This window comes from Pongo abelii, chromosome 8 (genome assembly GCF_028885655.2).
Source record: "Pongo abelii isolate AG06213 chromosome 8, NHGRI_mPonAbe1-v2.0_pri, whole genome shotgun sequence".
Classification (NCBI taxonomy): Eukaryota; Metazoa; Chordata; class Mammalia; order Primates; family Hominidae; genus Pongo; species Pongo abelii.
Genome location: NC_071993.2, coordinates 108,292,551 through 108,306,654, shown reverse-complemented (window position 1 = coordinate 108,306,654; position 14,104 = coordinate 108,292,551). Strand labels below are relative to the sequence as shown.

Below are 14,104 nucleotides of genomic sequence, written 5' to 3'. Positions count from 1 at the left end.
AAAGTAGCAGATATGGAACCCACGAATATGAGGGGCCAGCTGTAAGAGCTGTTAGCTATTCGTGGCTGACTGTATTAACAAAACACAAAAAATTTCTTCTGGCCAGGCATGGTGGCTCACACCTGTAATCCCAGCACTTTGGGAGGCAGAAGAGGGCGGATCACCTAAGGTCGAGAGTTCGAGACCAGCCTGACCAACATGGAAAAACCCCGTCTCTACTAAAAAATACAAAATTAGCTGGGTGTGGTGGCGCATGCCTGTAATCCCAGCTACTCGGGAGGCTGAGGCAGGAGAATTGCTTGAACCTGGGAGGCGGAGGTTGCTGTGAGCCAAGATCATGCCATTGTACCCCAACCTGGGCAACAAGAGCAAAACTGCATCTCAAAAAAAAAAAAAATTTCTTGCACCTCTGCACTGTCCTGTAATTGACAGCACCAGGTCAGGTCACAAGCCTAGGAGCAGGAAGGCAAAATTAGATACCCTGAAAGGAAAGCCAAACTACAGAAAGGAGCAAGACTTCAGAAAGAAATTCCAACTCAAGGCCGGGCACGGTGGCTCACAGCTATAATCCCAGCACTTTGGGAGGCCAAGGCAGGTGAATCACGAGGAGGAGATCGAGACCATCCTGGCCAACATGGTGAAACCCCACCCCTACCAAAAACACAAAAATGAGCTGGGTGTGGTGGTGCGTGCCTGTAATCCCAGCTACTCGGGAGGCTGAGGCAGGAGAATCATTTGAACCAGGGAGTCGGGGGTTACAGTGAGCCGAGATCATGCCACTGCACTCCAGTCTGGCGACAGAGTGAGACTCTGTCTCAAGGGGGAAGAAAAAAAAATATCCAACTCAGAAGGTTCATCTTAGGCAGGCAGAAATTCTCTCTCCCTTAGCTCTGGGGCTTTTGCTCCCTTGCTTCCCAATCCCCATCTTGGCCACATATAAATGTAATCCAGGAACTAGCAGGTAGTGCCTCAGAGAACAATCATATTCTTAGTTCAACATTAATCTCAGTTATCTTTTTCACTTGTTTATCTCTGAGTCTTCTGTACAATGTTATAGCTGATCTTATAGCTCTATCTCAATCAGGCTACGGGAAACTAAAAGGAATAAGCCGCAGACTATTCTAATTATCCAGAAATTCCCCCCAAGTACAGCGGAAATATTGTGGAACACTAGTTGAAACTGTTCAGATCCAGTAGACCCTTCCCATAGAGATTTCTTCCCCCCTCCATTGCCTATTTTAGAATGCTGAGATTGATTTATTATGGAAAGAGAAAGTTTTATTTTTATTGACTAAGCCGTTAAACTTTGGTAAATATTTTCTATTTCATCCTCAATGGATTCTCACTATACACATTTAGAAAGGACTTCTGTGCTATATTAAAATATTGCTGGCCAAGTGCGGTAGCACATGCCTGTAATCCCAGCACTTAGGGAGGCCGAGGCGGGTGGATCACAAAGTCAGGAGATCAAGACCATCCTGGCTAACACGGTGAAACCCCATCTCTACTAAAAATACAAAAAATTAGCCAGGCATGGTGGCACGTGCCTGTAATCCCAGCTATTCGGGAGGCTGAGGCAGGAGAACTGTTTGAACCCAGGAAGCTAAGGTTGCAGTGAGCTGAGATCGCACCACTGCACTCCAGCTTGGGCAATAGAGCGAGACTCCGTCGCAAAACAAAAAGTGCTAGAGCTGGGCATGGTGGCTCAAGCCTGTAATCCCAGCAATTTGGAAGGCTGATGCAGGAGAATCACTTGAGGCCGGGAGTTCCAGACCAGCCTCGGCAACACAGCAAGACCCCATCTCTACAAAAAAATAAAAATATAGCCAGGTGTGGTGGCACAAACCTGTAGTCCCAGCTACTCAGGAGGCTGAGGCAGGAGCATTGCTTCAGTCCAGGAGTTTGAGGCTGCAGTGAGCTCAGCCTACTGATGGCAGAGCTGCGCCCAAATAAAATAAAATACTGCTAGAAAGTAGGTGAGATTTAAAAAGTATTTTAGGCTGCGAGTGGTAGCACGCACCTGTAGTCCCAGCTACTGGAGAGGCCGAGGCAGAAAGATCACTTAACCCTAGCCTGAGTTCAAGGCCAGCCTGGCAACAGAGCCAGCAAGATCCCATCTCTAGAGGCCAGATGCAGTAGCTAATGCCTATAATCCCAGCACTTTGGGAGGCCGAGGCCGTCGGATCACCTGAGGTCAGGAGTTCAAGAATAGCCTGGCCAACATGGTGAAACCCCGTCTACAAAAAAACAAAAATTAGTCAGGGATGATGGCAGGTGCCTGTAATCCCAGCTACTCAGGAGGCTGAGACAGGAAAATTGCCTGAACCCGGGAAGTGGAGGTTGCAGTGAGTTGAGATCGTGCCATTGCACTCCAGCCTGGGTGACAGAGCAAGACTCCATCTCAAAAAAAAAAAAAAAAAAAAAAGCAGATCCCATCTCTAGGCCAGGCATAGTGACTCACACCTGTAATCCCAGCACTTTGGGAGGCCAAGGTGGGCGGATCACTTGAGGTCAGGAATTCAAGACCAGCCCAGGCAACACGGTGAAACCCCGTCTCTACTGAAAACACAAAATTTAGCTGGGCGTGGTGGCGCATGCCTGTAGTCCCAGCTATCTGGGAGGCTGAGGCACAAGAATTGCTTGAACCCAGGAGGCAGGGGCTGCAGTGAGCCAAGGCTGCACCACTGTACTCCAGCCTGGGTGACAGAGTGAGAACCTGTCTCAATTAAGTTTTTTAAAAAAATAAGAGATCTCTTTTGAAAGTTTATTTTCTAATTTAGCAATAAATAATTTCTAAAACTACTCAAAGTTGAATTTTTACTCCACATCTAATAATTCACTTTAGATAATTTATGAAAATCTACTATAAACATAAATTTAGAAAATTAGCAAAAAGAGGCCGGACATGGCAGCTTACGCCTGTAATCTCAGCACTTTGGGAGGCCAAGGCAGGCGGATCACCTGAGGTTGGGAGTTCGAGACCAGCCTGACCAACATGGAAAAGCCCTGTCTCTACCAAAAATACAAAATTAGCCAGGTGTGGTGGTGCATGCCTGTAATCCCAGCTACAGGGGAGGCTGAGGAAGGAGAATCACTTGAACCTCAGAAGCAGAGGTTGCAGTGAACTGAGATTGCACCATTGCACTCCAGCCTGGGCAACAAGAGCGAAACTCCATCTCAAAAAAAAAAAAAAAAAAAAAAACAAAATTAGCCAGGCGAGGTGGTACATGCCTGTAATTCCAGCTACTTAGGAGGCTGAGGCAGGAGAATCACTTGAACCCAGGAGGCGGAGGTTGCAGTGAGCCGAAATTGTGCCACTGCACTCCAGTCTGGGCAACAGAGCGAGACTCAGGGTATCTCAGACAAAAAAAAAGAAAATTAGCAAAAAGAATTACCACTAATTTCATACCCCAACACCTATAAGAGTACCCAGAAAAGAAACTGTTTGAAAGCCAATTTAAACTGGGAATAAGTAAAGTATACACAAAAACTCTGACAACTTAAACTAAGAACTAGTTTCAGATGTTCATCCCACTACCTGGTAATCAATTTCACTGATGTAAAGAAAATTCCATTACAGTGAAACATCTGACAATTTATTTTAAAATGTAATCTGTGTTTAGATACCTATGTTTCCTGAAGTAAGTAAGCAAGCTTACTGAATCACATTAATTCACCCAGTATTATGTCTACAGTGACATCATTAAGGGAAGTCATGCAGGAGATCATGTTAGTGCCTTCCCAAGTTAACCTCAAAAAAAGAGATGCCTCCTAAACATTCCTAGCATTATGACCCACAAACTTGGCTGATATCATTTTTATTTTTAGCCTGAACATCCAACTAGCATAGCACCTACAGTAGCAAGTCTCAAAAGGTGGCCCCCAGCAATTCCCCCTCCCCTGTTTATGCATGCCACCCTTCCCATCAATAGGTAGAGATTATTTCTCCTTCCTCTGTAGTTGGCCTTGACTGGCTTTGACCCACAGTGACATTCTCAGACTTCCAAATCTAGGATTTAGAAGACTGGCAGTCTCTACTTCCTGTCTCCTGGAATGCCCCTTCTTAGAACCTTGCCACCATACACTTTAAGGAAATCCAAGCAGCCAGGTAGAGAAAGGCCCATATAGAGGAGAAGTGAAGGTCTTTCCCACACCTCAGCCAATACCAAGTGAAGCAGAAAAACCATCAGATTTGAGGGGAAAAATAATTGTTTTTTTTAAGCTAAGTTTTGAGGTTGTCTGTTAAACAGCAAATATTTACCCCTTATACTGTTTCATTTATCTATCAGCTCTACAAATAAAACTTACATACATTCTAAAATTATTTCATCCATTTCAAGCTACTGTACTTGATTCTGGGATTGGCTGGACAAGAATATATTTATCCTGTTTTTAAAAATAAACATGGCTTGGCAAGGTGGCTCACTCCTATAATCCCAACAATGGGAGGCCAAGGCAGGAGGACCCCTTGAGCCCAGGAGTTCAAAAACCACCCGTCAACAAAGGGAGACCCCTATCTCTACAAAAACAAAAAAGAAAAAAAAATAGCCAGCATAGTGGTGTGTGCCTGTAGCCACTTGAGAGGCCGAGGCAGGAGGATCATGTGAGCCTGGGAGTTTGAGGCTGCAGCAAGCAATGACTGCACTCTAGCCTGGGCAACATAGTGAGACCTTGTCTCAAAGGTGAAAACAAAAATAAGGTTCAAATTCCTCCTCAGCATGTCTTTTCAATCCCTATCTTAAATGTGTGTGTGTGTGTGTTTGTGTGTTTGGGTCTATATTCCCTCAATCATTTTCATTTCTCTTTTTAGGTTCTCTTCAAGTTTCCGTTTATACTTTTGTTAACCAAAAAAGTATTAAGAAAGGTCCTTGAGGACCTGCTAAAGCTGAATGAGAGACATTAGCACATAAGTTAACGTAAACGGTTGCTTTCAATGTCATTTATTTGTTTTTAAAAGTTAAACATTCTGCTTAAACTATTTTTTCACAAGTAAAACAATAAGTGTTAAGTCTCGATCACGTGTGAATTATGGTCATCTCTGAATCAGCAGTCTTATTAATAGGATTTTATTGTAAAATTCTTTATCAAGGCACATTAGTATAGCAATGAGCAAATTTGTGAGAGTATCCATTTCATTCTGGCATTTTAAACTAATTTTACATTTGTTTAAACCATGGAAATCATGACATCTGTATAAAAGTTGTCATTAGCGATTCACAATTGAGGGAAAGGTTAAGACCAGAACAAAGCCAAATAGTAATAAAAATGTTCGTTTGATTAAAAGGATAGTTCTTCCATGTGTACTGTGCACTAATTATTTGATGCTAGCTCAAATAGCTTCCTTTTTTTTTTTTTTTCTGAGACAGAGTCTTGCTCTGTCATCCAGGCTGGAGTGTAATGGCACGATCTCAGCTCACTGCAACCTCCGCCTCCTGGGTTCAAGTGATTCTACTGCCTCAGCCTCCCGAGTAGCTGGGACTACAGGTGCACGCCACCAGGCCTGGCTAATTTTTGTATTTTTAGTAGAGACGGGGTTTCACCATGTTGGCCAGGATGGTCTCAAACTCGTGTTCCGCCTGCCTCAGCCTCCCAAAGTGCTGGGATTACAGGCATGAGCCACCGCGCCCGGCCAATATCTTCCTTTTTTTTTTTTTCAGACGGAGTCTTGCTCTGTCGCCCAGGCTGGAGAGCAGTGGCGCAATCTCGGCTCACTGCAAACTCCGCCTCCCGGGTTCACGCCATTCTCCTGCCTCAGCCTCCCGAGTAGCTGGGACTACAGGCGCACGCTGCCACACCCGGCTAATTTTTTGTGTTTTTAGTAGAGACAGAGTTTCACCATGTTAGCCAGGATGGTCTCAATCTCCTGACCTTGTGATCCGCCTGCCTCGGCCTCCCAAAGTCCTGGGATTACAGGCATGAGCCACCGCACCCGGCCTATCTTCCTTTCTTAAAACTGACTCTGAATAAACAGACACGTTATAGCAGGGTAAATGGCACCAAAGGGAAGTTGTGACTTACTCAGATTCATAAGACTGTTACTGCACTGAAAGAGAATACCCAATCTCAAACTCTCCATTCTCTGTTTCTTTTATTAAGGTGTCATTCTGGTGACCCTCTTCTAGTTGACCTTTTCTCAAATGGCAACCAAAACAGCAGGCAAGGTCAATAATGAAAGTAACTAAAATTAAAAGAAAAAATTGGCTTCTCCCTATGGAAACTGATTCAAGATTTAATAATGTGTGGTGCCCTAAAAGCTGCAACTACTACATGGTCATCTCCAAGTCCACTTTAACTCAACCACGAGGCCATTATTAAAACATAACTCACTGGTACAAAGCAGAGATTAAGTAGCTGAGAATGTTACTAGGCTGAAGTCTAACTGAGAGTAAAAAGGATGATCTCATAATGTCTCTTTATGATCTGTAAAGCACATTATTCCATAAATCTGACACAAGTGTCAGGATTAGGATTAAGATTCAACCCTCTGCTGGGCGCTGTGGCTCACACCTGAAATCCCAGCACTCTGGGAGGCCAAGGTGGGCAGATCACGAGGTCAGGAGATGAGACCATCCTGGCCAACATGGTGAAACCCCGACTCTACTAAATATACAAAAATTAGACAGGTGTGGTGGCCTGCACCTGTAGTTCTAGCTACTCCGGAGGCTGAGGCAGGAGAATCGCTTGAACCCAGGAAGCTGAGGCTGCACCACTGCACTCCAGCCTGGGCGACAAAGCGAGACTCCATCTCAAAAGAAAAAAAAAAGGAGTCAACCCTCTAAGTAGGAAAACAAAAATAAGCAGTAACAGTTTTCTAACTTAAGTCTAGTAACCTTCACTTACTTCTAAAGTCCAGTAAAAGTTCAAGGTCTCTTCTTCATATTTAGAATTTTAATGTTGGGCAGAAATCCAAGAACCTTCTTCAGGCTCAATGAAATTTTGTTAATGATACCCTTGAACTTTAATTAGGTGTTTTCGAAAACACTAATGCAAGATAAACTTTTAGTGAATTTGACTAGATTCCAAAAAAGTATTCTTATAAATGGGGCCGTTTAAAGCCTAAAATTCAGTTTCGTTAGTATCCATGTTTATCTGGATTTGTTATGGTATTTTAGGCAAAGATACAAAATAACTATTTTTTTAAGCAAAGGAGTAAGATTTGGAGTGACAAGTCACAATAACTTCTGAAAAAGCAAGACTGGACTGCAAATAATATCAATGTCCCTAAGGCCACCTGTTAAGCTTAAAGTCTATGCATTCCATCATTCTTTAGTTGTAACCACAAAGTCTTGTTTTACACCTAGGAAATACAAAAAGCATCAGATTAAAAGCATCAAATATCAGACTATACAAGTTTGCCAAATATAAGCACAGCAACAAGAAAAGCGTGATACAAAGTTAAAGAAATATGTTCCAAGGGGTTTAAGCACACCCACAAAATCCAATCTTTGCTCACACTGTGCTTCAACCTAAAACTGACGGGTAACCACAAATCCTGACTTATCCCTGCCTTACTTCCCTCTACCCACCTCCACCCTTTTTATCTCCTAAATTTCTCAACTGATCTCCTAACTTCTTATGGGTCTTTGCAACTCTCATCTCCACGGCCTTTCCTTTCCCAGAAAATGATACAAAGGACCTGGCCTCCACATTTTACCGTCGCACAATTTACCTTTAAATTTTGTTTTGCTTACCCTATTAGATACTCATTTTGCCTCAGTCTCCTGTACCCATGTTTCCCTGACAATCTGCTCTTACTTTTCATCACCTTGTCCTTATTACAGTATTTAGCTTCTCCTTTCAAAGTAGCGTTATGTACCCCTCTCCCTCACATTTGTAATTCTAGCTTACAGTCAACACCCTTTTCCCCTCCCACAGGGACTGTCATTATAGCCCTAGGTCCTCATTCCCAGTCCTTATCTTCTTTAGTGAGGCCTCTTCCCTTCCAGAGTTTGTCAACAGTAGTTTGGCCAAGCTGGGATTCCACCCTCAAGGCAAAGGCTATCCTCCCTCCTCATTCTACAAAACTATAAGCCTCTCACCAGCCCTAGCGTTCCCTCCTCCACCCTTAAATCCATCTGCATCCAGCCCTGCCCGTTCCCCTCTACCCACCATATCTGTCTTCACTCTATCCCGCGCTCCCTTCCCCAGTCGTGAATGCACCTCCTCTCCCGGGCCTTACCGGTAACCCGGACACCAGGAAGGCCCCGCCAGCGGCCTCACGGCGTTTCTCCAGAGAGCTTCCTCCGCTTTTCAGTAACAGTCCCCACGCCCCTTTCCCTCCAGGGCCCCGCGCGCCGCCTGGAGCCCCCTCCTCGATTAAGCTCCCGCTGTCACTTGGCCTCTCATCCACAAGATGGCGGAGCTGCTGCCCCCACCCCTGGGTCCGCTCCGCAACCCCCAGCCTCCTTTCTGGAGCTCCCATCCCTTCCCTCCAGCCGCCCCGCAGCCAGCCTCGGCCCAGGGTCCCGCTGCCCGGTCCCGCAGTGGGCTGGCGGCCCAGGCCCAAGCTCAACGACGCCGCCAACGCCAGCGCCTCCGCCGTTCCCCGGCCTCCACCGTCTCCTCACCATAAACTTGAGTGCTTTCTCTTGCAGCACCGCCTCGGCCGGGTCCATAATCGCCGAGGCCACTGGGTCCGCTCTCCGCCGGGGCCGCCCCTTTGGTGCCAGGCCGCAGCCAACGCAGCGCCCGGATCCCGCCTCCTCTTTCTTTCCCCCGCCCTCTCTTACCTTTCAGGCGCAGGCTGAGGGGCCAAGGAGAATCGGCTTCTCCGTGCGCAGGCGAAAGCCCTCTGGCTCACGGGATTTGTAGTTCTGAAACTTCCTGCAGAAAAAAACTGAGGCTACGCCGTGAACCGCAACTCCCACAGTTCACTGCGGCAGCGTTGCGGTTGCCCACAAGCCAGATTTAGATAACTTGCCATTAAGCAGAGGAAATTGGCTGATGGGAATTGTAGTTTACAGCCTCTAAGGATGAGAAACGGGAGGGGGCACGGGTGTCTCCGTGGTTACCGAGCGACGCCAGTAGCGGCTTGCCTGGCATTTGATATCAAGATGGCGGCCAATGCCTCACTTGTAGCCCAAATACTAAGAAAAACTGTGGCAAGAATCACGGGTCCTAGGACCTGCCTAACTGTGGTTTTAGGAAGCTGAACGTCCCCGAATTTCATGTATCTGGCGTCTGCAGGTTTGCGACCCAGAGTAGCTGGGCCAATGGGCACCTGGCAGCAGCTCACAGACAAATGCAGAATTTCAAGGTCCTCCTAAGCTATCGCCACCCACACTTCTCCCGAGGAATCTTTTCTCCCCCACAGCAAGTCAGGGCCGAATAGAACTCGGTTCAAGAAATTCTCAATGTTTAGAGCTCAAAAAGCACATAGCTTGCTATTGCTAACTGTGGGATGTAAGCCCTGCACTAAGGGTCAAACAGGTACTTACAAAAGTCCTTCAACGGTGGAATATAATGGCCTCCAGCAAATAAAGCATATAAATATTTTCTTTGGCCTGAAAAGGTACAATATGGGTTTATTTTGGAAATTGGGTCTACCTTAGGAGGAGAAAACTAGGGTTCGGTTAAAAGTGATTTAGGTTGTTTTAAGCTGCTATGTTTGTGATACTTGGATATACAGCCTAAAAAACTAACACACACCCAAATACCCCTCAGCAGGTGGTTGTATGAACAAATTGTAGCATATTCCATATGTAGCACAGTGGAATATTACTTAGCAATGAAAAAGAACGATATAACAACAACAATAACAACAACAAAAGTGATTTAGGGCCAGGCGCGGTGACTGACGCTTGTAATCCCAGCACTTTGGGAGGCTAAGGCGGGTGGATCACCTGAGGTCAGGAGTTCGAGATGAGCCTGGCCAACATGGAGAAACCCCCATCCCTACTAAAAATACAAAAATTAGCCGGGCCTGGTGGCACACGCCTGTAATTCAAGCTACTCTCAAGGCTGAGGCATGAGAATTGCTTGAACCCGGGAGGCGGAAGTTGCAGTAAGCCGAGATCACACTACTGCACTCTAGGCTGGGCAACAGAGCGAGACTCTGTCTAAAAAAAAAAAAAAAAAAAAAAGTGAGTTAGATTGTGACAGCCTTGTACAAAATATCTGAATTTATAAAATAAATGAACTAGGAAAATACTTTTTCACTTATAGGAAAAAAATCTCCATTTTAAACTATCTTATTCACTCAGTCATCCAACAAATGGTAAGTATATAACCATGTGCAGACATCATCTCAAGAAATAGGGATTCATCACTACTTGGGTGGCTAAAATATCAGACTTCACCACTATACAATTCATCTGTATAACCAAAAACCACTTGTACCCCAAAAACTATTGAAATAAAAATAAAAGTAATTAATTAAGCAAAAAGAAAAAGAAATGGGGATTCATTAATGAACAAGACAGACCCAGTTATTTCCTTGCGGAGCTTACACTTTTACCCTGTTGATACTTTGTCCTAGCCCCTATGTCCACAAAACTCAGCATGATACTTAATACATAATAGGCTTTCAGTTAATAAAAAGTTTTGTTCTTGAATTTTTTAAAAAATTCTACACAAGTGCAAAATGGAGAAGACTTCAAACGCATTCGTATGAAAACTAGCTGGAAGTTTTCAGAGGACTAAGGCAGTAACAGGATGGAGTTACAAAAAATAAATAAATAAATAAATAAATAAACTAAAAGGTAAGGTGGGATGATGGTGCAGCCACTGGAAAAGAGTATTCCAGGCAAAGGTAACTGCATTTTTGGTGATTGATTCTGAGAACCAAAACAAGGTCAGTGGGACTTTAGAGGAAGAGTGGCCCTACATGAGACTGTAGAAGAGTATGGGACTCTATAGGCAAGCCATTATTTAGCTGGCATAAACTCGTCAGATGAATCAGCTGACATGCTTTCTAAACTGGCATCAGGGCCTGTACCTTACCAGCTATAAAATACCTTGACTTTCACTCCAGCTTATAGGCCTAGTTCAGTCATTTAGACTGTATGCTGAGAGCTGTGAGAAACTAACTGAACAATTTTAAAAATGGTCAGATTTGCATTTTCAGAAAATCACTCAGAGTCCAGGGTGGAGGAGAGATTAAAATGGAGCACAGTTGGAAGCTTGGGGAAAGGATTATGAGGTTGCTGAAATATTCCTGGGAGAGATGATGGCAGCCTGAATGTGGTGGTGAGAACAGAAAGAAGTAGATGGATTCCAGAGATACTAAGGAGATAGAATCAGTGGAGTGTGGTGATTGATTAGATGTGTCATGGATGATGTAAAAAGGATGTGTCAAAGATGACTTCTGCGTATCTGGCTCAGGTGACGAATGAGGGATGCCATATATATATTTTTTATTTATTTATTTATTTATTTATTTATTTATTTATTTATTTATTTGGACAGAAAGCACAGTAGAGGTGGTAGGAGGATAATCAGTTCTCTTTTTGGACATATTGCTTCAAGGTGCCTGTGAGATTTCTAAGTGGATTCAGATGTTGAGGAGGCCATTGGATATTTGAAACTGAAGTTGGAGAGAAAGACCTGGGATACAAATAGGGATTCCAGCATGTAGGTGGTAAATGAAACCCCACTCCCGCTTCTTCCCCCAAAAAGAATGAAATCACCCAGGGAGCTGGGCATGGTGACTCACACTGGAAATCCCAGCACTTTGGGAGGCAGAGGCAGGTGGATTACCTGAGGTCAGGAGTTTGAGACGAGCCTAGCCAACATGGTGAAACCCCATCTCTACGAAAAATACAAAATTAGCTGGGTGGGGTGGTGCTCACCTGTAGTCCTAGTTACTTGGGAGGCTGATGCAGGAGAATCGCTTGAACCCAGGAGGTGGAAGTTGCAGTGAGCCAAGATCACACCACTGCACTCCAGCCTGGGTGGCAGAGCAAGACTCTGTCTCAAAAAAATAAATAAATAAAATAAAGAAAGAAAAGAAATCACCCAGGGAAAGCATAAACAGTGGAAAGAGCAACAGGCCTAGGACAGGGTCCTGAAGAACTGTAAGATTTATAGGATGAGCACAGGAAGAGGAGCCTACAAAGTAGCCCAAGAAGTGACCAGAGAGGTAGCAGGAAAGTCTGGTGAGTGAGGATCATGAAGGGGTTAGGGGGTACAGATGCCACACTGCAGCATGTTGAAGAGGGAGGTGAGGATATGAAGACTGCTGAGTCTCTTCTTTACAAAACATGTGGCTATCTAGGGAAGGAGAGAAAAGCTAGCACAGTGGTGGGATGTAGAAGTTGAGAGTCTAAGGAAAGCATTGTTTTGTTTGAAAGAAGGAAGATTTTAGTTCAAAGGAAATTGAAGAGGCATGGCAACTAAATGCAATGAATGATCCCTGATTGGACACAGGAACAACACACATATACTGACACTGATACACAGCAGAGAAAACAGCTATAAAATGCATTAATAGGGCCAGGTGCGGTGGCTCACACACAGGTGTGGGAAGCCAAAGCAGGAGGATCTCTTGAGCCCAGAAGTTCAAGACCAGGTTGGCAACCTGGCAAGACCTTGTCTCTCTCTCTCTCTTTTTTGAGACTGAGTCTCGCTCTGTTGCCCAGGCTGGAGTACAGTGGTGCGATCTCGGCTCACTGCAAGCTCTGCCTCCCGGGTTCACGCCATTCTCCTGCCTCAGCCTCCCGAGTAGCTGGGACTACAGGCACCTGCCACCTTGCCTGGCTAATTTTTTGTATATTTAGTAGAGACAGGGTTTCACCGTGTTAGCCAGGATGGTCTCTATCTCCTGACCTCATGATCCACCTGCCTCAGCCTCCCAAAGTGCTGGGATTACAGGCGTGAGCCACCGCGCCCAGCCTGTATTTTTAGTAGAGACAGGGTTTCACCATGATGGCCAGGCTGGTCTCGAACTCCTGACCTCAAGTGATCCACTCGCCTCGGCCTCCCAAAATGCTGGGATTACAGGCGTGAGCCACCATGCCCCATGCCCAGCTCTTAAAAAAATAAAATTAAATAAATAAAGACATTAGTGCAACAGTCAGGGAAAAACTGAATATGGGCTGTGTATTAGATAACAGTATTTTATCAATGTTAAGTTTTCTGAGTGTGATAACTGTGAGAATAAGAAAATCAGAGAATGTCTTAGACGATACATGCTGAAGTATTTAGGGTGAAATGTTATGATACCTGCAGCTAACTCTCAATTGGTTTAGGAAATAAGAAAGGTGTCTATGTGGAGTGAGAGAGAAAGAGGGAAGGAGGAAGGGAGGGAGAGGGACAACTAAAGCAAATGTGGCAAAATGTTAAGAATTGATGGATCTGACTGGGTGTGGTGGCTCACGTTTATAATCCCAGTACTTTGGGAGGCCAAGGTGGGCAGATCACTTGAGGTCAAGAGTTCCAGACCAGCCTGCCCAACAAGGTGAAATGGCGTCTCTATTAAAAATACAAAAAATTAGCCAGGCATGGTGGTGTGTGCCTCTAATCCCAGCTACATGGAAGGCTGAAGCAGGAGAACCCCTTGAACCCGGGAGGTGGAGGTTGCAGTGAGCCGAGATCGCACCACTGCACTCCAGCCTGGGCAACAAAGAGAGACGCTGTCTCAAAAAAAAAAAAAAAAAAAATTGATGGATCTAAGTGAAGGATTGTGGGAATTTGTTGTACTCTTCTTGCAACTTTTCTGAGGGTTTGAAATTTTCCAAAATTTAAACAAGGGGAATAAAGTGAAGTGAGATACTTGAGCATATTTAAATGCTGATAGAAAGGGTCCATTAGAGAAAGGCTAAGGATAAAAGAAAGAGGATAATGATGGCAACAGTTCCTGAGAAGACAGGACAGAAAGGGATCTAGGAACAGATGGAGGGATTAGCCTCCTCTGAGAGACAGGAGGAGGAGCGTATGAGGACAAATGCAGTTAAGTTTAGAATTGGCAGAGAAAGGTTGAGGTAGTCCCTTCCTTTTTTTTTTTTTTTTTTTTTTTTTTTTTTTGAGATGGAGTCTTGCTCTGTTGCCCAGGCTGGAGTGGAGTGCAGTGGCACGATCTCTGCTCACTGCAACCTCTGCCTCCCTGGTTCGATTCTCCTGCCTCAGCCTCCTGTGTAGCTGGGATTACAGGAACACACCATCACGC

The 14,104-nt window shown here is 44.8% G+C and overlaps 1 protein-coding gene across 12 annotated transcripts in view; it reads right to left on the bottom strand.

Moving 5' to 3' along the window:
• BTRC (beta-transducin repeat containing E3 ubiquitin protein ligase) overlaps window positions 1-8,730 on the bottom strand; it is a 204,639-nt gene extending 195,909 nt beyond the window's left edge. For 3 of the 12 annotated variants that reach the window (XM_063727038.1, XM_063727039.1, XM_054521410.2), the window contains exon 1: window positions 8,568-8,719. In XM_063727038.1, the coding sequence (XP_063583108.1) occupies window positions 8,568-8,615 (48 nt within the window). In that variant the 5' untranslated portion in view covers window positions 8,616-8,719. 12 annotated transcript variants of the gene reach the window in all.
• Between the last annotated feature and the right edge of the window lie 5,374 nt (window positions 8,731-14,104).